Raw genomic sequence first — 23,917 nt, forward strand, 5'->3', positions numbered from 1 at the left:
CCCAGCACCTCTGCACCCAGACCTGAACCTGTTTGTCACTGAACAATTTATTAAGTTGCTAACAGAGAAAGGATGGGATAAGGGTTAATTTGGGGCTGTAGGGGCCAAGGGATGTGATGGGGCTCTGCAGGGTTAGGGCGCAGTGAGGACCAACTCAGCTCCCAGCTGTGCCCAGCCCTGGGGTTTGCTCAGCTCCAGCCTTGCTCCCCTGACTGGGAGGGGACCAGCCCCTGCAGCACAGCTGGGCCACACACCATCTCTCCTCCTCCCCACAGTAAAGCTCTGACTGTGGGCCCAGGCAGGGTGCCTGTGGCGGGTACAGGGAGCTCCACTGGCATAGACCCCACACTCATGCATGAGCAGCAGCATCCTGAACCTGGAAAGGGGAGGTCAGTGCTTTTTCCCAGCCCTCGGAGGCTACTGCAAAGGGAATCACAGCAGCAACAATGACACAGGAATGACAGAAACAGCTTAAAAAGAGGGCAAGGTGTTTGGCTCTGTGGCCCCAGCTACTTGGAGCTGGCTGTATGGCTTTCATCTGGGTGCTGCTCACCCCGTGAGCTCAGTCCTGCTCAGGGCCAGGTGGCTCAGTGATGCGGATGTGGACAAAGAGCGAAGAGGGTGGGATGCTGGTGCCATCCTTTGAGAGGAGATGGATGTGCCGATATCCTGCAGGAAGGACAGCAAGGTTCTGGCTCCTCTCTAGTACCCAGCTGAGCCCCAGACATGCTTGCAGGGCTGTTCTGGGCAGCAGCCACTCACCAGGTTTGATGTTGGCAAATGGTAGGGTGAACTGACCCACAAAATCATTCCTGGAAGTCTTGTCATAATCCTCCACCACAAAGCGAATGAGGGCCAGCTCAGGCACATAGATCTGAAACTGCAGTGTCTCATCCCAGTGGGGATTAAACCCTGGGAAGAGAGAGCAGGTGCTGAGAGAGTGAAGGACAGCAGGGAGTGTGCCTGGGCACAGCAGGGCCGTGGTACTGCTGTGGGTCTCACCGTTGTTCTCGATGTACTTGGTCTCCTGGTGTGCCTGGTCTGCAGGGACCCCGTAGATCTCCACACGCACCAGGGGGTCAATGATGGCTCCCTCCTTGCTGTTGGCCACTTTGGGCAGCTGCTGCCCGCTGATTACCTGCAAATCTGTCTTTTGTGAGGCTATTTGGCTCCAGCACACTGCCCAACAGTGTCCCCATCTGTCTGGGACCAACAGAGCCCCAGGACACTGTCACAGCTTCCAGGGTCTCTCCACAATCCTGTACCTGGATTGTCAGGGTGGTGGGGCCAGGGCCTTGCCGGCTGCTGGGGTCACTGGGGTTGAAGAGAGTCTCCTCATCCCTCATGAAGGGTGGTTTGAGCACATAGCCACAGCAGCCATTCTGGCTGAAGAGCCCGTCACACAGGTCCATCTCCGTGCCAGCTGTCTGGAAGTTCAAGGCCACTGGAGGGAGGTGGCAGGGAAAAGGGTTCAGAACAGCTTGGAGATACCACACTCTGCTTTGAGCTGAAAACCAGCCTGTCCCCACAGCCAGAGAGATGTGGAGTTGCATAAGGGAATAAGGTGATAATGTTTGAACATCCCCAGGGCAGTGCAAGAGCTGGCAACCCAACCTGGCTCCAGATGGGGTTGTAGCTGGCACTAACACAGGTGTTGAGGGTGGCATTTAGCACAGGACTCGGGGCATGTCCCACAGCCCTGCTGCACCCCGCCGTACCGATCTGGCAGCCCACGTTCCACATCTCCTGGGGATTGTAGTTGGACGAGTCAGTCCTCATGCCGCTGGGGTAGATGCGTGTCAGCTGCCAGGCATTGTGGCGAACAAACTCATTTCCTGGGGATAGAGCAGGAGGCCCACTTGTGGGGTCATTCTCTGGCTTGTACAGTCACCCACATGTTCTGTCCGTCCATCCATCCATCCATCCATCCATCCATCCATCCATCCATCCATCCATCCATCCATCCTCTTATCTATCTATGCACCCATCCACCAGTTCTCATCCCTCTCCCTGCCCAGGAATCCAGGTGTCCTGCCTTGTTTTCTAAGCCAATAACCTCATCCCCTACCAGAGCAAAACCCCACAGAACAGCCCCACTGGACCCTGTTTCTCCCAGACAGGGAGGGAACCCCAGTGTCGGGAGGCTTTGGCGCTACCCATGAGGAAGCCGTCAGCCCCCTCTGCTCTGTCCCAGTCACCTGGTGCCACTGCCCCCCTCATCTCACCTTCATCCCGGATGAGCTTCCTGGCCTTGGCCTCAGAGAGGGAGGAGACCTCCGAGGGCCGGGAATGGCTGCGTGCCTCCTGGAAGCCCCGGAAGGGCACATTCTTGCAGTAGATGACACAGTCGGACAATGTTTGTGCCAAGGTCTCCTTGTCCTTCTGCAAAGCAGAGCCATGTTGGGTCCCTCCTGATGGGAGCACCGTCCACCAGCACTCACCCGGGCCAGGGGCCCTAGAGCCAGGGCAGGTAAGAGCAGCCAGGGGTGTGCTGGGGGGTGGCAGCACCCCTGCTACGAGCAGTCTTCCTGACAGAGCAAGCAGCAACCTCCAATATGTTGCCACCACAACAAAGAGAGGTCTGGCATGGCCAGGGGCAGAAAAGGCTGTCCTCCCTGCCTGGTGATGTCCCTGCAGTCTCTGTCTCTCCTCTAAGCAGTAAGATGTCACCTCAGCTCATAGCTGTGTCCAGGAGCTCAGCTCTCCTAGCTGGTCCCCAGCCTTTACCTGGCCACTTACCTTTGCTCTCCTCCTCTCCTCCTCTGCCTCTGCCCCATTGTCATCATCAGACACATCAGGTGCCTCATCCCCTGGCCCGTCCAGCGTGTCCTCCAGCCGCCCAATCTTCTTGCCCTTCAGCAAGATCTTGTGCTTCAGCTCCTGTGGGGTGGGGGATAGAGAAGCACCTTGAGTTTCCCAGTGCCTCCATGGGCCTTGTGCCCTGAGGTTGTGCACTGCTGGAGGCCAGCATGACCAGCTCCCTTCAGCACTCAGAAGGGGAGGGGTAGGAGGGTTTTGTCCTGCTGTCTGATTCTGCAGGACATGGGGAGACACCCCTGGGGACAGCCTTGGCACTTCTGTGAACATGAGGACACAGTACCCATCCCCAGTGTCCTCAAATGCTCCAGTGGAGCAGGACCATGCTGGAACAGGTTGGCCTATCCTCTGAACAGCAGATCCACCTCCTGACTGCACTCTCATGGCAGCACAGCCATGCTCTGTCCATACCTCTGGGGATGGGAGCTGGGTGGGGACATGCCCATCGATGGGAGTGGTGAGGAGCTGTTCCCCCAGGATGTCCTTGAGCTGCTGGGCCAGCACCTCCTGCTGCTCCATGCTGCAGTGGTTCTCTAGGGACAGGATCACCGGGTAGTCCGAGGTCTGAGGAGCAACATGCACACCTGGAAATAAGCCTTGGTGGGGCTGGTGAGCTCTCACAAGGGCTTCATCCAGGCGTGATCAGTGCCAGGATGGAGCCCCTTGTGTCTGTTTGTCCTCTGAGACCTTCATACCCCTCCAATCCCCCAGTATCCCCCACATCCCATCTCATCCCTGCACCCCCAACAGTCCATGTCTGCATGAGCCCCCAACCCCTGGCACAGCACAGTGCAGGCTGTAGGTCAGACCCCCCATGCTATCCCCCAGAAAGTGACACAGCCACCCTCCTCCCCGCAGTGTGACCAGTCCTGCTGCACCACCAGGTGTGTGAGCCTCAGCAGCACTCCCCCTCCAGGACCCACCCCTGCCATGTATCCTCACCCACCCACGACCCCCAGCCCCTGGGAAGGGTGCCTTACCTTGAAGGCGTACTTCCCCAGGGTGTTCACCACCTCCCGGAAGGGGATCTTGGAGGTGAAGGTGTGGCCGTGGTACACCATGGGCTCCCCATTTGGCCCGTCCCAGCAATCCACCTCCAGGCACCGGCAGCCTCGTTTCAGAGCCCTGGGAGCGGGTTGTCATCCCTGGAACCCTGCACTCATCCAGGGCACCAGCTCCCTGCGCTCCCCTCTGCCCGTGGGTGTCACCCCTGAGGGACATGGGGACACCCACCAAGGGCAGGGATGCTGCTGCATGCAGGGCATGGCCAGAGGAGTGCTGGACTGCAGAGGAGCAAAGGAGCTTCTGAGGTTTGCCCTATGGAGCTGCTCAGGACATGACACTGGGGTGGGAGGGTGTGGGAGGGCAGCTGGAAGGGAGCAGACCCTTTACCTGATGTAGCCCTCGATGCTGCTCTGGCCCCGGATCTGATCCTCTATCAGGTAGGTGTTGTGGGAGGAGGAGATGAAGTAGTGGCAGAGTGGCTGGCTCATGTCCTGCCACAGCCCCCGGTGCCGGGGGTTGAAGATGGAGCCCTCCAGGGAGCAGAGGTACATGAGGAACCCATCAGCACTCAGCACATGGCGGGCCCGGGCTGCAGGCACAGGGGGAGGTTCAGCAACAGCCAGGGACATGGAAGAGACAAAATGGGGGCAAGCAGGGCTGCTGGAGGCTCCCAGAATCCCTAAACTGATGGCCACAGCTGCTGCCAGAGTCAGGCACAGAAAGATGCAGCAAGGCAGTAACTTTGGAAAGGTGGACAGTGGATCCCTAAGCTGGTGCTTGCACACCACGGGTGGTCAACCTTCTACACCAAAATGGTCAGGAACGGACCAAATAAAAGGGAACAGCACCCAGATCACACCTTGGTGAGTCTTCTGTTCACAGCAGGATGGGGCTGGGAATGATTCTGCTATGGGACTATGAGTCTGTGACCCCTCCTTGCCCCCAAGCAGAGCACAGCTGATGTCTGAGCCAGCCCTCACCCGTCTCTGATGGTTCATATTTGTCAATGAGCTCCATGGCCAGCTCCTCTGTGCCCTCATCCTCCAGCTGCTCCTCCCGCAGGAAATCCGCCAGCTCCAGCAGTGTCAGCTTCTTTCCATCCTCAGAGTATTTCTGGAAGAGGCTCAGCACCTCCTCACGCTGCGTGAGAGCCTTGTAGAAGAGTACAAATTCCTCCCCTTCCAGAGTCCCCGACTCCGACTTGTCAGCATCCTGTTTGCAAGGGAGCTCCCTCAGCATCCAGATGGGGCACAACAGGGAGTCTTGGCCACCAAAGTGGCTGTGGGAGGATTCTCCCACCCCAAAGAGAGGGCGCAGAGACCCCACAGCAGTGGCAGTGGCAGGCATTGATCAGTGGGGGAATGTATGAATGGGCAGATGGAGGGATGGATGGATGGATGGATGGATGGATGGATGGATGGATGGATGGATGGATGTGACCAGATGTTTTGCAAGGAGGTGTTGTACAGCTTGTTCCAGCCCCTCCAGTCCCTCTCCAATCCCCCCAGGCTCTCAGGTGCAGTGCCTACCTGGAAGAGCCGCAGGGCATGATCCTCGTTCATGTCCACGTTCATCATCTTCAGGAGACGCTGCACCTCCTTGAAGTTCATGCGCCCATCCTTATTCTTGTCAGCTTTCTGGAACCAGTCACGAATCCATGTGCAGGAAAACAGGGCGAATGTTAAGGGAAAGGACCTTGGCTTTGAGAAAAGGGGCTGGGTAGTATCAGAGGGCATCTTTTCCCTTTCCTGTGCCCTGCACTGATGCAGGTGGTGAGACCCAGAACAGCTACACACACGCTGGGGTAAGGCTGAAGACACAGGGCCTGGGGGACGATCAGCAGTGGGTGTGGGGGGCAGCGTGGTGCTCTCAGGAAGGATATTGGTCTATCTTCTCCCTTTGGTCCATGGTGGTGGCCACCTCGATGAGCTGACGCAGGCCCTGTATCCAGCACTGTGCCTCCTCTGCCGAGCCAGCAACGAGGTCCAGGTTGCCGCGACGGCCGTAGAAGACAATGGTGAAGCAGCGCTCAGGGGGGAACTCCTCAGCCACGCTCTGCAGCACCTCCGACTGGTGCCCTTCCCGCACCGTCTCCACATCGCTGATGGAGACTGGGGCAGAGGGAGGGGAGGCCTGTCTGTAGGAGACAAGGACCACAGGGCAAGGGGCACCGCCCGCAGACATCTTCCATCCATCCATCCATCCATCCATCCATCCATCCATCCATCCATCCATCCATCCATCCAGTTATCTATCCATTAGCCACTGAACTATCAAGTCAGCCAGTCATCCATCTGCCCCTCTGTCTGCTCACTCCTGCGCTGGCATTCCAGAGGTTCCATTTGTATCAGCTGCAATTTCTACTCAGCCCTTTTCACCCACGGGTCCTGCTGGGGGCAGGATGTTTCATGGAGAGGTGTGGGTGAAAAGAGATCACACGTGCATGCAGAGCCTTTCTTCAATCCCCCAGCACCCTTAGCAAGCATGGCCCAAGAATCTCCATACCTTCACATCCCTGCTCACTCTAACACCTATTGTTGGCCTCATGGCCCACACAGCAGCTGGTACTCACAGGCAGATTCAGTTTTGCCTGTCCTCTTGGACTGGTACCAGATGGTCATGCAGTCCTCCTGCAGCTTGAAGTAACGCTGCTTCTTCCAGCTCTTGGACTTGACTTTGCGCATCAGAGTCCCCTGCTGCATCTGCTCCAGCGTGTCCGTGAGCTGGATGCCTGGGGGCAGCACGGGCTGCGTCACTGAGGGTGGGGGTACCCAGGCACTGTGCCCTGGTACTTTGCTTCCTCTCACCTCTGGGGCCACACACGGTCCCTCAATCCGTGAGGGAGGAGGGATGAACCAGGAACAAACTCCCTTCACCACGAGAGGTGCACAGGGTGATTCCCCATCAACCCTTCCCATCCACCCTTGGGGCTTCCAAGCCCAAATCCCAATGGCCATGGTGGGGTAGGTATGCTTCTGAGTGCAGCAAGGTGAGCTCAGCCCAGAAGCCAGATTTGCCTCGGCATAAATCCAGATGGCCCAATGCCCTGCCCTGCACCCATCCTCCGCTGGGGCACTCACGGGCGTTGCACAGCAGCGATGCCATAGCTCTGCCTTCTCCACGCTGGCAGCTGCTGGGGAGGGAAGAGAGAAAGTGGCTGGGGGAAGCAAGGTCAGACCCTCATGCTGTGCCCAGCTCCTGCCGAGTGGGCTCCAGCCATACCCACGTGTGTGCGAGGTGTGTGTGCCCCTGCCCGCATCTGAGCACACCTGTGTCTGTCTCCTGCTGGGTCATTGCATTCCTTAAGTGTCGAGTTCACACCGCCATACTCATGAAATATTAATCTGTGTTACCGGGAAGCCGGAGCTCAAAAGGTGTTGGTGGAAAACAAAAAAACTTGCCAGCTCTGACAGCCCACAGCCCAGCGGGTACTAGAGCCCTGCTGCTCCCAGGTAAGAAGCAGCGCCTGAAACCAGGAAAAACTGCTCTGGCAGCACCCAAGAACACCCCCACCACCCAGGAAACAACCCCAACCTGCAAATTTGAAATGAAGGGAGAGGCACAGCAATGACCCTGAGCTCCTACAGCTTCTTCTCCCCAGGGAATACCAGCACCTCAGGCAGTGACTGCACCCACAGCTGTACAGGAGCACATGGCAGTGAGTGGGACTATAAATACTACTGGACAATGAGGCTTTGATTAGGCTGTTGAGACTTTAATTACGCTGACAAATCACTGGATGTGCCTGTCACCCAGGTGCTGGAGCTGGGCCCTGGAGGAGCGGATGCCACAGCTGGTGGGCTGGGGTTTGGGTGCAGGAGGGGCCCCAGGGTCCTGGGAGCAAAGGGCTCTGTGCCAGGGCGCAGGGGTGGCAGCTGTGCCCTAGGTCCCTGACTCAGCACAGGCACTGGTCGTGCAGGGCTGGGAATAGCCGGTGCCGTCAGCGTGCAGGCAGCTGCCAAGCCCAGCTGCCAGACCCTTGTGGGCTCTCAGGACAGACAGCAGCCACCCCCTTCTCCGTGTGGCTCAGCAGGGCAGAACAGCACTGGCCAGGGCTGTGGCCCTGCTCTTGTGAGACACCCTAATTGTGGAGCAAGCTATGGCTATTTGGCTGTCCCCAGGGCACATAGGGATCATCTGTCCACTCTTGGGGACCTCACGTGTTGCAGGAGACATGGAGTAGCTGGGGTGCCATCCCAAATGCCTTCCAGTAGTGCCCAGTGCTGCGGCTGTGCTTTCCCAACACTGGTCCTTCTTGCAAGGCTCAGGCTGCAAGGACTTGCTGCAGTGCCTGTATCCTCCACATCCAGCCCACAGGGCACTCACCCACTGGCCCAGGACTTGGAGTGCCCACACCCAAAAGTGTGGGGTAGCCCAGTGCTCCTCTTGTGCCCTTCAGAGTCGGTGCTGGATGCTGGCTAGCACAGCTCCAGGAGTGCCCCACATCCACCCCCCACAGTGTGCTCTCAGCCCCTGCACCCCCCGGCCCTCAGGGAACCAGGGGAATAACACCAGTCACCCCCCTGGCTGCACTCCTGCTTTCCAGCAGCACCCAGCCTGGCACAGCCTCCTCACAGGGCCATAGCTCCAGGTGCTCACCAGCTCTGCAGCCCCTGTGCCATAGGAGATGGGGGAGATGGGCACGTCTTAGGGAAGCTGGGGTGGCACAGAACTGGAGAAGCAGGGAGACATGCTGGACTGGGACAAAGATGGGCTCAGTGCCACCAACAGTTCTGTCCTCTTGGCACCCTGCCATGCATGTGTACAAGGTAGCAGCATGCTAAGGGGCAGCTTGTAGCGCTTGGGCCCATTAACCACACTGAGAGTTTGGAGCTAAATTCTCCCTCAGTGCCAGCCCTTCCAGGCTCCCAGCACAGCCCAAGTATTCCCAGTCCTAACCATGGAGCAGTGCCTTCCCCACAAGTGCAGCAAAGAAGGGATGCCCCTTTCCAAGCCAAGGAAGCACAAGGAAGGGCATGTGAGTGCCAGGACACATCTGTTCTGCTCTCTGCTGTTGTGTGGATGATCCTCATCTCTCCTGAGGATGCCATGAGCCCCTCACAGCCCGGCCCCTCGCAGGCCCCCTTGCCCCAGTGTGAATTACATTGCTAAGCCAAGCGGGAGGAGAGCCAGGGTATGGAGAAACCCAACCCGAGAGTTTCCCGCAGGGCAGCTGCCTGCTGCCAGAACAGCCCCAGCTACCCCAGCACACTCCGAGCCATCAGCGTCCCTCCTGGTGGTGACAGGCCCCAGCAGAGCTGGAGGGCCAGTGAGTGTGAGCGGTCCCCAGCCGTTCCAGTGCAGAGTCGCCCGGCAGAATAAAAAGCCACCATACGGGTAAGGGTGCCAGAAGAGGGAAGGACGACCCCGCACCCCCCTTCAGGCACCCCCCGCACCTCGCTGCCCGGGTGCGCTTCCAACTGCCCTTGTCCTAGAGCTTTGCTCAGCCGGCAGCTGACGGGGGCAGAAGGGCTTGGAGGCGAAGCGGGGAAGATACAAGAGGCTCTGGGATGGGGCAGCAAACCCCAAGGAATTTGGAGCTCAGGGGACAAATCACACCTTACGGCAAAGGAGACAAACCCGCCGGCATTTCTGTCCCGCGCCACCCTAACGGTGCAGCCGCTGCGGGGCACCGCAGCCCGAGAGAGGGGGTCCCGGAACCTGGAGGTGGCAGCCCCGTACCCGCCGTCGCCCCCTCCCCTCGGCAGGACGCCCGCTCCGTACCCGCTCCGTACCCGCTCTCCGCCGCGCTCCGCCGGTGCTCCGCCGCCAGCCGCCGCTCGAGCCGGGGCTGCCCGCCCCTCGGCAGCGCCGGGCAGCGAGCCCTCCCCCGGCCCCCCGCCCCCGCGGGCGCCCCCGGCCCCGCTCGCCCCGCAGCCGCTGCCGCTCAAGGTCGTTTCGGATTGAGGTCACGCCACTCCCGAGGCGGAGCGGGGGGGCAGGTAAAGAAGGCGGCGGAGGGGCCGGCAGCGTTGGGAGCACCCTGCGGCGCCCCTTGTTTGGGGTCGAGCCCCCATCCTTACCCTCCGGTTGAGCCTGTCTGTCCCCAGGGCCGCCTGCACCCATGGGGATCCAAGCTGGGGCAGCCTTAGGGCAGGCTGGGCTGGGGGCAGAGCGAGCTGAACTTTGGGGTGGCCGATGCTCTCACAGACCCGGACGCCGGCCCGGTGCGGCAGCGGTTACAAAAACGTTTCAGGCACGCAACTGCTGTCAGCCCGGCAGGCTCGCTGCCTCCCTGGAGGGCAGCATCCCCTCCACACGACCTGTCCCACAAGAGATGCGGCGCCGCAGGGACGCAGCCAGCTCCCACTGGGAAAAGGCCACTCTTGCAGGCTCATGCCCCCAGGACGGCACATCCCGCCCTTCCTCCCATCTGCAATAAATCCCCACCGCGCCGCTTGACCCCACTCCCCCCGAGAGACCAGACCAGGACCAATTTGTGCTGGCTGGGGTTTTATTATTTATTAATCGGAATTAAAAAAAAAACAAACAAAAACCAATCAACCAAACAGAAGCATTTTCACACCCTGGCAAGGTCAGGGTGAAAAGGAGGGAAAAGGCAATGGTTATAAAACAGGAACCCGAGGGCAAGGAAGAGGCTGTGCTCTGCCCTTGTTATGCAAGGCTGTGAGAGGAGGAGGGAAGGGAAATGATGGGATTTAAGACACTGTTGGCACGACACTGCAGATGATCAGCAAAATGGGCTACTCGAAGAGGGGGGAGAAATTAAGTAGCTGCCCAGGCTTGCCTGCAGCCAAGAGCAGGCTTTGCTGCCGCAGAGCCTGGGAGCTCCTCCACTGCTTCGAGAGCCCGCTGCGGCCGCATTACCCCCGGCACAGGGGCGGCAGGTAAGTGGCTGCTGGTCCAGTTTAATTGCAGCGGGGCCGTGGCAGATGCCAAGGCAGGTTTCAAAGCTGAAATGGATGCACCTGGCTGGCAGAGAGGAGCGGGAGGGGGGGGGAAGGGAGGGGACAGGACTGAGAGGCGCCTGCGGGCAGCAGCGGGTGCAGGAGGCAGCATACCTGGAGCCTGCAGGCAGCAGAGCAGTTGGTGGCCTGACCACCACCTCAAGGCAGGTGCCCTCACACTGAGCTCCATGTGATAAGCCAGCCAGCAGCCTTCCCAGGTCTAGATGAGAGACCAGCACACATCAGCCTCTGGCTGCTGGTCTGCTATGGGAGTGAACTATTTACAGCACAGGAGGCACAATCCTTCCCCAGAGCTCTGGGAAGCAACCTGATGACACACGGGTTCATTGCAAGTAATCCACCCCTCCTCTTGGGACAAGCACCGCAGTGGCTTGGCTGCAGCCACTTCCTCCACGCCAAAGGAAAGGAAGAGAAAAGCTCACTGTGACAGACGGATGCAGAGCCAGGAGCAAGGATGTGCTGGCAGGGAAAAAACTGTCCCTGGACTACCTGCAGCTGAGTAGCAGTATTAGGAGGGAATAAAACAACTGCATCAACTTTTATTCAATTCACTTATCTAAACAGACATGTAAACAAGAACTGACAAGAACTGGAGGGATGTGGTGCACATACCCGCTGTTGTGCACCACTTGGGCAGAGGCTGAGTTTGCTGGAAGAGTGGACATCTGCACTACCCCCTGCCTGGAGGTGGGGGAATAGATGCCACCCAAGCCTCCCGGAGAGACTGGGATCTACACAGATTGTTTTTATTGATTTTTTTTTGAAGCTGTAGTATCAGCATTTGCTGGTGTTGGGATCCCCGGAGGCTTGCTGCACTCTACAGAGCAGCCCTTTGGCTGGGTGGGATGGTCCGACAGGCCAGCAGCCAGCTGGCGTGCCCAGTTTGTTGCAGAAGAGGTCACCTGTTCCTGGTTCTTTGTAAACCTGAGCTGTTTCTTCCCCAGTGCCCCACCTCCCCCAGCAGTCATTGCGGAGGAAGAGGGATGCCCCGTGGGTCAGTGACTTGACCCTCTTGCAGGTTCTTGACGAGCTGAGCCAGCCAGCGTTTTGTGGTGGTGTCATCCTTCAGGACCTGGGCGAAGGTGGTGTCCTTCAGCTGGTCAGGAAGGCACTGCCTGAGAGCTTCACGTGCCCTACATCAAGAGACAAGAAACGGGGCCCAACAAATAAACTCACAGGGGCAAGAGGGGAGCAAACCCCACTGGGCACACGGTGCTCCTTTGCCTGGAGGCCTCCCTGCTAGAGCCAGCCAAGGAAAGCACTGAGCAGCAGCGCCGCAGCAGGTGGCACTCAGCAGCCAGCACAGCTCCCACCCCGCACACCAAACCCCGCCAAGCAGCCCCTGCACCCCAACACCCAGCAGCAAAGTGATGCAATGCTAGGAGAGACTGAGGCAACAAATACACTCCCAGAAGCTTTGGGCAGAGCTACTGGTTAGCAGGAGATCAGTTTGTATTCTCTCAACTGAATTTCATCTACTGCTAACAGCCTGTCTTGATGTGGAAGAGGCAGAGTATAGTGTACCTTCCACTTCAGGCCCTCCTTTGTATCTTGTTCAAGCTACATATGAGCTCAGGCATAGTAACCTGCACAAATGGAATTTACACAATCCCCCAACAGTGACTGTTTCTCCCATGCACCATAAAAGCTCCTGTGACTAGCACGTAAAAAATCAAAGCAAAAACCCCACCCATGTTCCACACTGAACTAAAGCTGACCGACCAGGAAACTTGATTCCCCCCAGGTGGGCACTGTGGAGGAGAACTGAAGAACTATGTGTCCCAGGGCACGGAGAAGCCCTTGCCCAAACTCCTAAAATGTTTACCTGGGGTTATCGGAAAGGCGAAGGTAGCAGCGGACCACGTGCTTCAGCAGCCGTGCCGACGGCTCCTTGGAGAGCTGCAGGACCATTTTACCCTGTTTGACAGAGGCCAGCGCCACCAGTTAAAGTCTTTAAAAGAACAGCTTCACAATCAACAGAGACTGGGAAAGATCATTAGATCACTTACTCTGGGTTCCCACGCAGCACAGCCTATTACCTTTTTCTAGATACCCCTGCAGGGAGCCTGGTGCTGCTTGCCAAGATGCGTTTGAGAACAGCAGCTTGCCATGACTTGGAAAGGGTTCCCCCAGCAGCTCGAGGAAAGCTCATCTCATTTCTGTTTAATTTTTACCTCCTAGGACTACTTAGCAACTCTTTGTGAGATTAAAAAGACCCTGGGGTTTCCCCCTCATGGAAGACAGACACATTCCAAACATTTTGATGTGCTCAGGCTAAGTGACACCATGAGGTGTGGTCCCAAGCTCTGCAACACCTCCTGTTCTCATATGCATTCCCTTCATTTCAACATCCTTTTAAGACAATAGCAATACCCTGGAAAGCCAGGCCATAGGACTGGGCTCATCCACATGTGTAGTAAGATCCTTATCTGGTCTTAGCATGCATCCAAGCAGTCTATTTTTTCCTTCTGCTACATCTCTCATGAAGCTGTTCCAGGGAAGGAAGGCATGGACACATCTTCTTCTCTGTTTCTCACACTAAGTAGGACTTTGCACATGGCTGCACCTTTGAACATGCCCAGCTGAGCAAACAGTGTGGATGCCTTCACACACCTGCTCTGAAGAATTTAAGACTGCAGGTTTATATTTAGGAGTCAATCACATCTGCCCAACCAGTTGTTTTCTTTCCTGTAAACTACATTAGCTAGCACTAACCATTTTCCCCATTAGCCAAATTCACCTGTATTTGGACATCCTGGCCATTAGCAATTAGCAGGTCCCCCTCATCTGCCCTTTTGCAAGCTTCCTGCTCTTAGCAATTCCCCAGGATTATCTATTATTTCTTCACAGTAGCCACAAGCTCCTCAAAGAGCTCCTGGATAGAAAATACTAACTTGCTCTTTTAAAAACATGTAAGACTTGTGTGACATCTTACTCAGTCATTAGCAGACATGGAAGTAAATCATCACCCTCATTAGACAGGAGTACACTATCCTGCCTTTTGAAATAGACAGTGAAAAGTCTGTTAACATTTTCATCTTTCTCTCTTGCACTATGGAATATTGATCCTCCCAGTGATTCACCCAGTGGTGGGACTACACAGGCTAATACAGCTTTACACACCCACATCCTTCTGTGTTCAAGGAAGAATTCATGTCTGGAAATGGCATGGTCTCCTTCTCCCCCCTGCCCCAGAGTTTCTAACGGCATCCTTCACTTTTCCCCTGAGTCAGAGGTACTTTCATCAAAGCTGATCTTCTTGAAGGCAAAAATCACATCATATTGGATGCTAGGGACATCAGCTCAAAATCATTCATATTTTGCTGTTTGTGGGTGAATAGGAGGCAATGTTTTCTTTACATTTGCAAAAACAGACAAGTAAATATTCCTAATGAAAATATTAACATTTAGTCACGGAACCAGCATTGTGAAGTGCCTAACTTACTGCTACATTTTCTTCTCCTGAAACCACCCTTTAAAAAGCAAACAAACAAACACAAAAAAGCATATAGGCAATACCTATTCCAGGGTAGATTTGTATTCCCCTTGGCAAACTCAAAGTTCAAGCTGGGGCTATTACTCCTCAGATGAACAAATTTTAAGTACCCAAATTCGTCCTTTTACAGGGATTACAGAATGGACAGAACTTGTTTGCTCTCTCTCTATTCCAACACAAAAATTAGAGCATATGCAGCAGCTGGTGGGAACCAGATTCAGAAAGGAAAAAAATGAGCGTGACATTCCAGGCAGCAAACAGGAAACCCAGGAAACCCCTTGGCCGAAGACAATGTGGGTACAAAAAGTTTCCATGGGTTCAAGGTGTGGATGGGATAAACACTGGGGATTACTACATGGAAACCCCACAAGTGGCCCCAGAAATCCAAAGCTGAAAGTAGCTGGTAGCTATGAAGTTACAATGACAAGTATGATATAAACTTGCCCTGCTCTTTCAACATGTTGTGAGAGACAGGGTTGGGACATAGATCCATGACCCAAACTGTGTGATCATTCTTACATAAAATTAAATCAATTCACGTCCCACCTAGAAATGGAAACACAACTCTGGAAAATATTTTTCTTCTCTGAAGAGGTTTACCTGTTTTTGTCTTGGGGACTTAATATGTCACAACTAATATGTGTTCTCTTGACATGCAAACCAGAAGTATACAAAGGAAACATGGAAGCAGAGCTATAATGCCATAAGCAATTAGCCCAAGAATTATTTGCCTCCCTCATCCTGTGCTCCAGCCAGACAGCAGTAAAGTAGTTGCTGAAGAGGCTGGCTGCTATAGCATTTTTTTTAATTTTTTCTATATAAACACTTCAAAAACAAATAATCTTACCAGTATCATGGCAACGTGGGAAAACCGCTCATAAGTCTGACAGATATATGCCAGCCCTGTGTCATCCAGGAGGATTTTCTGAAGAATAAACGTAGCAACCTAGAATGGGGGAAAGCGGAAAACAAAGCATATAAACAACTTATCTACCCTGAAAAGGGACAGCCTTTGTGTGGTGCTCTTTTCAAGTCAGCCCCAGAGTTGAAAAGTCTTCCAGCAGGCAGCAAATGCTTTACTCAGTGAAAGTTAGAAGCCAAAATGAAATGCAGGACAGTACGCAATGCCTGGCATCTCTGGCTAAAGCAAAGAGATTGACACAAATCAGAGTGTACAAGATGACAGGATTCAGGTTGCATAAGATGCCAACTACTGGCAGCCTCAGGTCATGGTATGTGTGGTTTTTTGAGGATGTAAAAACTCCACCCAGACTTGTCCCAGCATTTGCAACAGCAGAGAAGCCAGCTGTGCAGGGCACTGGCTGCCTGCTCAGTCAGAGATGAACAAGGAAGTGTCTTTATTAAAACAAAAAAAAGGTACCGTTTTGGAGAGCTCACTGCCAGACTCCATAATACGTAAGCACAGCGGGATAATTTCTGTTGTCAATAAGAAATTTATCACTTCTTGCTCGTCAGTTTTCACCAAGGCCCCTTGAAGTAAAAACAAAATCCAAAATCAGTAAATGATGAACTATTTCAAAACTTACACCTTTCAAGAAGGGCCTGTGCTCTGCCCTCTCCAGAAACCATTCAGTCTGAATGCCAAGCAGAGAACTGTCATCCTAGATATGTTGCAGCACATGGCTGGAGAAGAAATTATTTTGGCAGGGTAAAAGTAATCAGTGTAAAAGTAACGTGTTTGGGGGTTGTTTATTTTTCGCAAAGGGGATGCACTCTCGGCTCTGCCTCTGTAGTAACACACACACAAAAGAATCATGGCACCCACAGAAAATTCTGGGAGGAAGAAATCTATTTTAAGACTATGCATTGAGAGAAAAATTATTTGGGCAGAAAGAAGAAAGTAAAAAAACAGGATAAGGGGAAGACAGGGAAAATACACCCAAGCCAATCAATGACAGAAACCCAGAGAAAGCCCAGCCTGCACTCACCCATCCCAGTGCCTAGCTGGGAGGGCTGAGAGTGAAGGTACAACAAGCATGCAGGTACTTGTACTCAAAGAAACGTATTTTTGGGAATGCATTTAGACTTTGGCGGGTTTTTTATAAGTGAAAAGGAAGAGGAGTCTGCCTTCACAACAGCAAAGGAGCAGCTCTTTCTCTTGCTGCTACAGGACCTGGAAAATCCCAATAACGAGAGACCTCTGAGTCTGGCCATGCAGGTCTCTATGCCCACAGCATGAGCTGCTCTAGCTCAGTGAGAGCTCAGTGCCCCAGTGTTCCTCTGGCTGCTCACCAATGACTCCCAGGCTCGTGAGCCGCAGGTACTCAAACGGACGGGTCTTGCTGACCGTGTGCAGGAAGGGGTACAGGAAGAGAGGAATATGAGCTGCCAGAAAAGCTGATCTGCAGGAAAGACAGAACACACAGTGTGAACAACAAGGGAAACAAAGTGAGCACACAATCTGGCATTACCACACAGAGCCTCACACTATTCCTGGAAACCCCATTGTTACTGCTCCTCAAAAGTGGGTAACAATTATCTGATGGGAAGGCACAAAGCAAATCCTGCACTGGGCACAGCACAAAACCTAACACCTGATCTGTCAATTACCCGCATTCCTGCCTCAGCTGACCAGGAACTGAGCACACCCTGTTGTTTTTATTACCTCCTCCTCCACCCAGACTCTCTGTTTTGTACATTCACTGCTGCATTTCACCCTGCAGGTTCCCAACGGCAAGGATTGTCAGGCACAATGCTTGTGAAAAGTACCTCTCAGAAACACAGACTGGCTGAGCTTTAGGCATCACCAGACTTTAAATGTGCACAAACACCTTTCCCCAAGAGTCCTCACACTGCCTTCTGGCAGTAGTGAAAAATTAAAATTGCAGGTAGAATGCTGGAGATTGCTCTGCTAACAGATGGAAGGTCTCTTGCACAATCATACAAAATACTTCTTCCATTTTCAGTTTTCGAACTTTACATGTAAAGGTGAGTCGTGTAAAACTACCCTATTTCTTTGGATACCAAAGAGCGGGGGGGTTGCTGTTTAACACTGCTTTGCAGCAGCTCAAAATCAACTTCAGCTATGCTGCTGCTCAGCAGTAATAGAAGAACATTGTGGATCTCTGGGTAGTTTCCTTCTGAGTTTTAGCTACTGATTTTGGCTGAACCAACATCATATTTTTCCCTACTGACACAGACTGGGCACAGACTGAGCAAACATGAAGTCAGACACTGGCTGAGGACTCCAAAAATGGCTCAGCTATTGCTCCCTTGCCTCACACTTGCCTGGGAAAGACAGTCCTGTTCATTCCACCCGTTCCAACAGCTGCTCTAAAAAACTGTAAGCTGAAATTTAAGGAGTTATTTTTTGACTTCACAGAATATTCTGAGTTGGAAGAGATCCACAAGGATCATGGAGTCCAGCTCTTAAGTGAATGGCCCATGTGGGGATAGAACCCATAACCTTGGTATTATTGATACTGTGCTCTAACCAAGATCCTTGCCTAAATAATTGTAAGCTCAAGGATCCTTGCACACAGTACCCAACACAAAGGTACCCTTAGCTCTGGCTGACCTCCCAGAAGCTGCCACAACCCAATGTTCTGAGAATTTGCAAGATCTCAGGACGATCCAGGGAATGCAATGCATTTAGGACCACAAAGCTCTCATCCCGATAATCCATGCAAACAAGTAAAAGCAGCAGGCAGCTGCCCACCTTTCAGCTCTGTTGTCTGTTTCGCTTCTCTCAAATGAAAAAAAGAAAGGAACTAAAGTGCTTCTAAAGTCAAACAGATGGGCTGAGACGTCCATATCAACACCTCAGAAAACACAGAACTTGGAAACACCTACCTTGTTTCAGGGTGTGATGCAACACACTGTAGTAGAGCTAAAGCATTGCAGACTCTGTTGGACTGATGGGCTGTCAAAGTCGGAGGATTGATTGATGGATAAATATTTACAATTTCCTAAAAATTAACAGAGAGTGGAAAGTTAAAGGAGAAAAATACCAGAAAGCTACACCAAAGCACTTGACTGGCAAGGAAGTGCAGTCACAGCAGATAACAGTCTGTTTTCACCAAGTTACTTTCAAGTTACATGGCAGCAACCATGCTGCTCAGGCAAGGGCAGAGCTGGGTCAGAGTCAATTTGACATGGAGTCACAGGAGTGCATTCAAACTTCATCTGCTCCCCCCACCACATGATCCAACAAAGACCATACTCCCACGCAATGGCAATAAGGAATCCCACCAGTTCCTCCCCAGACCCACCTGATGGATGCACAAGCTCTGCAACACGTTGATGCTGCAGCACAGAACAAAGACCCAGGCAGCTGACCCACCTGAAGGAGTGCTGCAATGGTGCCAAACGAGTGCCACAGCATTGGGGCGAGGTCAGGCACGGACTCACGCTTCTTGCTCAGCTCCAGCAGTGCATTCTCCCGTGTCTCGGGGCTCGACAGCTCATTGATCCATTGGTAGATCTTTTCACGGTCAACCTGAGCCAGTGCTGTTGGCACAGGCTGGGAGGAGACAGGAAAGCTTCAGTCCAAACATTTTAGCCAGTTCTCACCCAAACCGTTGCCACAATCTGACAGAAAAAGAAACTCCTGACTGAGAGGGCAGGACCTAAAGCCCTATTAAGATGTCCTGGACATGGATCCATCCTTTCCTTAGATTAGTCTTGTTATTTCACCTATTTGAAATTCTAAGGCTTTATTTCCTGGCCTGACTTGTTACGACAAGCAGTACTTTGTAACTTCATGCAGCACCGAGAGCCAAGGTGCTGCCCATCAGTGCCAGCAGAGCTCCTGGGGAGCCACACACACTTCAGCCAGCTCCAATGTGCTCCACCTGCATTTGGCATGCATTTATTTCATGCTTCAAGTGCAAGATTCCACAGATTCAGAGTAAGGCAGAGGTTACTTTTTTCTCTCCACAAACACCCATGATATTGGAAACTGCCAATGAGATTCACCCAATGCACATGAGAAAAATATTCATACGAGCACTAGAAACATTTTCACTGCTTCAGCATCAGCATGACACTGGCCACAGCCAGTAACAGCTGCTGTTACCTATGGCTTGTATTGACACCAGGTACATTGTTCACATGCACAGAGCTAAAAGGGAATTTTTCAAGAATGACTTTGTGCAAGGTCTCAGGATGATTTGATTCCTGTACAAAATAAGCCCAGAGAAAGGTAGATCTGTACTCCTGGGCAAAACACATTTTCTACTACTCAGGGGAAATCCAAATTTTGCTTCTGCCTCTCTTGAAACATCAGGGAAAGAAGAGAATCAAGATAAAAAAGTTCTTAATACAAAAAAAAGAGGAAGAAGAGGGAAAAGAAGGACTGTATCATAATTTCTGTGGGGAAGGCAAGGCACAAGTCTTTCACTGAAACTTTGTCTCCTGCCCCTGCTGGCACAAACAGCACTTGGTGCAAACAAATGCTCTGCAGGTTTCCTAAGGAGACAGTTTGGTGACTCAGATACAAAATTTTGAGGAAGACAAAAACCATCACTAAAACCTCCTTTGTGAACACTTCCAAAAGCCAGGTCAGAACCTTTTGAAACACTGCTGCAGTGGTTATGATTGAAGCCAAGCACAGCCCTGTTGGTACTTCTGCTCCTGAGCCAGCCCCACCAGCAAGCAGCTCTGCATCCCGCTGTGCACGGTGATCCCAGCTGGGAACAGGACTGCGTTTCTTTATTTTGTAACCCCAGCTGAAACTCTTCATGTGCTCCCCACAACAGCTGCAAGCAGAGCCTGTACAACACTGAGAGCAGCGCTATCACCAAGCTGCTCACCACACAGGAGAACACAGGGGAGCTCAGGAACTGAAAGTGGCTGCAGCAAAACCTGAAGCCACATGGCAGAGGCAGTCCCAGAAGGGATGCAGGAGAGAGACTTCAGGAGGGATGGAGAGAGACTTCTAAACGTTTGCCAGACACCAACAGCTTTCTTTCTCTGTGTCTGCAAAGGTTTCCCTCCTCAGTTTATCCCCATTTTATTTCCACAGTCACGTCCAAAGACATTCTTCCCCAGCTGTGGGATTTCCCTCTCCTCCAGCCAGCTGTTGTATAATTTAACTTAAGTCTTCATACATAAACCAGTGTGGTGTTATCAATCCCTGTACTCTCAGCTAAAACTAGCTGGTTTTAGCTGTTCATATTTCCTCCTGTCCTCTTTTTTATCACTGTCATGGCTTAGGGATGGTAATCTCCAATTTAGCATTCCCACTGAAACCACTCCAAACCACTTGTCACTCCCTCCTTCCCCTCCCAGTCCCCCTACTCCAAGCTGGAAAGGGGAATTGGAGGCACAAAAGGTAAAGATCACAGGTTGAGATAGCAACAATTTACTGGGAACAGCAATGAGATAAGAAAACTAAATAATATTAGTGACAGAGGGTACAAGAAAAGAAACCCCCCCCTACAACACCCAACTGCTTCCTGGGCCACACTGGCCCAAACTCAAATCAAGTCCTTCCTCCCTCTCTGAAAAATGATGTGAGGTGGTACAGAATAATCTCTGGGGCCTAGCTATGCTCCTTCCCATCTAATGCAAAAATTAACTCTGTTCTGGTCAGAACCAGGACACTCACCTACTCGATTTGCAATTTTTTCCCCAAAATCTCAAATCACATTAGTGATCCTGCCAAGTTTCTTGTGCCCCTACAACTGTGAGTGCAATTGCAATGCTAACTTCTACACAGAAGCTCAAAAAGAGAGGGAGAATGAACAGAGCTCATTTGTTTTTATGTGGGATGGAGGGTTGACAAGCAGTGTAGCAATAATGTTGTTATAATTGTGTTATCTAAAGCTTCCATCTGTTTTTCTAGACTCACTGGAAGTTTCAGTTCCTGTAAGCTTAAATACATCGACCCCTTAAAAGCACAATCATGTGCTTGTGATCCCTAGAGAACACTAAGTAGATTTTCCACACAATTAAGTTTATGATGTCCAATACCTGCCTTAGCCAGAACAAACTGTTTTTCATAGGCTCTACAGTTGCTCATTTTGTTTTAGTTTATATGGAAAAACATGTTTTTTTCCCTATTTCATTATTGTTTCTTCTTCTCTCTCTAAGACCCAAAATTCTGGGGAACCCTGAGGGCCACAAAAATCCTGCAAGCTCCAGGACAGAACCCCACCAGGCAGACTTTCTTTTGTGCAAAGGGAAAGCAAAATTTATCAACAGTATTAGATCATGAAAAATCTTGTAACACCTTCTCTCCTTCTTGGAGAAAAGACATCTCTAACACTCACATAACAAATTGATTTAGGCAAAAGGTTTTCTCTTCCTAATTGAGCAGTTGCTGCTAGGCACACTGGCAGAAGTCCTGGTCAGTCAATGCTGGACACTGACTAACTGGATAATGTGTTTTTTAAACTATTTTGATAGCCCATCAGTTCAGAAACAGCAAAAATGAACTCTGAGCTTCCACAGCAGTGAATTATGTGATTTTAGCAGGGCTTTCAATGCCCTACAGCAAATTACAGGTACCTTTAGTGGTTCCAGGCTGTCCTCAGCACCCTTGATGCCTTCAGGCCGGACACCTGAGGCCAGCTCTGCCACCAGCATCACTGTGTGAAGATCACTGCCCTAGCTCAGCACAGCTTTATCACAGCAGTGCTCACAATCCCAAAGGATCCTCAGCCAGCTCCTGACCTTACTAAGAGGTGACTTTATTTACCCCAGGCCCTGAGCACATCTCCAGAGACAAACACCCTTCCCTGTCACCTCCAGTCTAAGCTCACTGACTGTGGTAGGAAGCATTTCAATACACAACTACCAGCTAGCATAAACTGTGCATAAATTACATATAAATTCAAGTGAGTCCTAAAATAAAGTTGCTCTCTATTCTGAAATAGGTTTTTTTTTGTTAAAATTGTCTTTAGTAACTAGAACACAGACAGAGGATTAATGGTGGATACACATAAAGGGAGTCCTTCATGCATTTCAACAAACATTTAGGAATTGCAGTGCTATAAAAATGTAAATGCTGATTAAGAGAGTTTACCTGATCTGGCACACCCTTCCATGCTCTGGAGAACAGTACTTCAAATCAGAAGTTTCTGACAGCACTCCAAGAACCAGTTAAAGTCACAAGCATTTAAATGAAGAGGAGAAACTTAAAAGTTCTCTAACTCCTGTTCATCAGAACTTTACTTACTCATTAGCTCGGCAGTCCAACCAGACCCTTGATCTAAGTTCATCTGAAAGAGCTCTAACTGCTGGTTTTGCAGTGCACCTCCCACACACAGCCTCCATCAGCTCTAGGAAGCCTTACACATGCCACGAATGAGCATTTGGAGGGGAGAAAACCAAAACACAAACGCAATCACGTGGCAGACACAGAGCAATAACCACATCCTCCAAACTCAGCTTCCATTTCTGAACCCGGCCAGGCCGAGGCACCGCTCCACCCCTGCCAGCCTGAACACCGGGCACCACATCCAACCCTGGCAGCTTCCCGAGGGAAGAGGCCAGCACCAGCCATGGCCGGTACTGCACTGCAAGGGGGCAAAGGGGAAGCAGGAGCAGGCAGCACCGCCGCCCTGGGGGGCTTCTCACTATCTGCTCTTTCCCTCTGCAGCCAGGGCCAGCAGTGGAACGGCTCCCCAGAGGGCACAGGAGTGGCTGGGCACGCAGGAGCTGTCACAGACAAGTGTTTTAAGGTCACTTAAAGAAGATCGAGTTTGAATCTTTTGCTTCAGCGAGAGAGTCTTCCTTATTCCTTTTTATCCTACCTTTGCTTGTCCTTATTTTTTCTTCCTTGCTGTTCCCCCTCCACACACATTCTGTGGATAATTTTTTTGGATTTATTTTGGTTGTAGATTAATTAATTCTAGACTTTTGCTTGCTTTTCCTCTAAGTCCTTTTTAAAAAGCAGAGCAAACCTTATCAACAAAATTCGTCACGCTTCTGCTTCTGTATTAAACCTGCTTTTGCTGCCACCTTTACCAGTGGTTCTTAGAGGTCCCTTAAACCAGCGACTGGCTGCAGGAGGCATCCATCCCGGGGCAGGCGGGGGGAAGGAGGGGAGGCCCCGGCGAGGCACACGAGGCAGAGCCGGGTCACCCGGCAGGGCAGCCCGCCGGGCCGCGGCAGCGCCCGCACGGCCGGCACGGAGCGGCGGCAGCGCGGCGGCAGCGAACGGACCCCGCCGGGGAGGCCGAGGGCACGCAGCTCACTCACCGGGGGCCCCGCCACCCCGCGGCCTCACCCTCCCCCCGAGCGGCCACAAGCGCTCCCGCATCCCCAGCGGCGCCCCGGCGGGGCGCGGAGCTCACCGCGGCCGTGGCCAGGCTGTGCATGGTGGGTCGCGGGAGCGGAGCGCCGCCGCCTCAGGCCGCCCTCACCGCCATACCCGCCGCGCGGGGCACGCCGGGACGGGGCCGGGCGGCGCCGGCGCCTGCGCGCGGAGCGGGCGCGCGCGCGCGGGGCGCGCCGGGAAGGCGCCGCCGCGCTGACGTGAGCGGGCGCGCGTTGCGCGCCGTCTCGCGCTGCCGTGGCCGGTTCCCGCCATCCGCCGCCGCCGCCCCCTTCCCCCGCGCCGCCGGGCCCCGCGGGACGCGCCGGGACGCGCCCGAACGCAGGTACCGCCCGCCGCCACCACCGGCTGCCGCCCGCCGCGCGCCCCTCCCGCCGCGCGGCGACCGCCCGCCCTCAGAGCGGCCCGGCCCGGGGCGGGCGGCGC

The 23,917-nt window shown here is 53.1% G+C and overlaps 3 protein-coding genes across 10 annotated transcripts in view; 1 reads left to right on the top strand and 2 right to left on the bottom strand.

The window, feature by feature from the left end:
* Positions 1 to 31: 31 nt before the first annotated feature.
* Positions 32 to 10,080, bottom strand: PLCD4 (phospholipase C delta 4). Of its 7 annotated transcripts, XM_064434814.1 has the most exons (17): positions 9,846 to 10,080; positions 6,903 to 6,955; positions 6,395 to 6,553; positions 5,703 to 5,933; positions 5,352 to 5,479; positions 4,803 to 5,034; positions 4,210 to 4,411; positions 3,798 to 3,942; positions 3,229 to 3,381; positions 2,740 to 2,880; positions 2,226 to 2,382; positions 1,719 to 1,835; positions 1,266 to 1,444; positions 1,003 to 1,138; positions 763 to 912; positions 554 to 669; positions 32 to 376 (listed from the first exon to the last, which is right to left on the bottom strand). In XM_064434814.1, the coding sequence occupies exons 2-16, from the start codon at positions 6,925 to 6,927 to the stop codon at positions 563 to 565; spliced, it is 2,262 nt and encodes a 753-aa protein (XP_064290884.1). In that variant the 5' UTR covers positions 6,928 to 6,955; positions 9,846 to 10,080; the 3' UTR covers positions 32 to 376; positions 554 to 562. The 7 variants fall into 7 exon arrangements, with proteins under 7 accessions (XP_064290884.1, XP_064290881.1, XP_064290878.1 ...); XM_064434811.1 differs by lacking the exon at positions 32 to 376 and having other exon boundaries at positions 468 to 669; positions 6,903 to 6,952; positions 9,846 to 10,078; XM_064434808.1 differs by lacking the exon at positions 32 to 376 and having other exon boundaries at positions 468 to 669; positions 9,846 to 10,078.
* A 1,190-nt stretch (positions 10,081 to 11,270) lies between these two features.
* On the bottom strand, positions 11,271 to 23,665 carry CNOT9 (CCR4-NOT transcription complex subunit 9). Its single transcript, XM_064434851.1, has 8 exons — positions 23,511 to 23,665; positions 18,551 to 18,730; positions 18,061 to 18,176; positions 16,501 to 16,610; positions 15,629 to 15,738; positions 15,095 to 15,193; positions 12,577 to 12,668; positions 11,271 to 11,884 (listed from the first exon to the last, which is right to left on the bottom strand). The coding sequence occupies exons 1-8, from the start codon at positions 23,532 to 23,534 to the stop codon at positions 11,716 to 11,718; spliced, it is 900 nt and encodes a 299-aa protein (XP_064290921.1). The 5' UTR covers positions 23,535 to 23,665; the 3' UTR covers positions 11,271 to 11,715.
* USP37 (ubiquitin specific peptidase 37) overlaps positions 23,665 to 23,917 on the top strand; it is a 34,678-nt gene continuing 34,425 nt past the window's right edge. Inside the window, exon 1 of one of the 2 annotated variants that reach the window (XM_064434797.1) lies at positions 23,665 to 23,816. The gene's annotated coding sequence lies outside the window, so the exon portion shown is untranslated. The remainder of the gene's footprint in view (positions 23,817 to 23,917) is intronic. The other variant, XM_064434799.1, reaches the window with a different exon arrangement.

Source organism: Passer domesticus, chromosome 10 (genome assembly GCF_036417665.1).
Source record: "Passer domesticus isolate bPasDom1 chromosome 10, bPasDom1.hap1, whole genome shotgun sequence".
NCBI lineage: Eukaryota > Metazoa > Chordata > Aves > Passeriformes > Passeridae > Passer > Passer domesticus.

Bases quoted from the DNA above. Each gene is read 5' to 3' on its own strand.
- CNOT9 (XM_064434851.1), bottom strand. From the start codon at position 23,534: ATGCACAGCCTGGCCACGGCCGCG. The intron at 16,611-18,060 runs GTAGGTGTTTCC...TCTTTCCTGCAG, and splicing joins GCATCACACCCTGAAACAAG to ATCAGCTTTTCTGGCAGCTC. The intron at 15,194-15,628 runs GTACCTTTTTTT...CCCCCATTCTAG, and splicing joins GCAGTGAGCTCTCCAAAACG to GTTGCTACGTTTATTCTTCA.
- PLCD4 (XM_064434814.1), bottom strand. From the start codon at position 6,927: ATGGCATCGCTGCTGTGCAACGCCC. The intron at 1,836-2,225 runs GTGAGATGAGGG...CTCTATCCCCAG, and splicing joins GAAGCTCATCCGGGATGAAG to GAAATGAGTTTGTTCGCCAC. The intron at 1,139-1,265 runs GTACAGGATTGT...ACAGATTTGCAG, and splicing joins CCACCACCCTGACAATCCAG to GTAATCAGCGGGCAGCAGCT.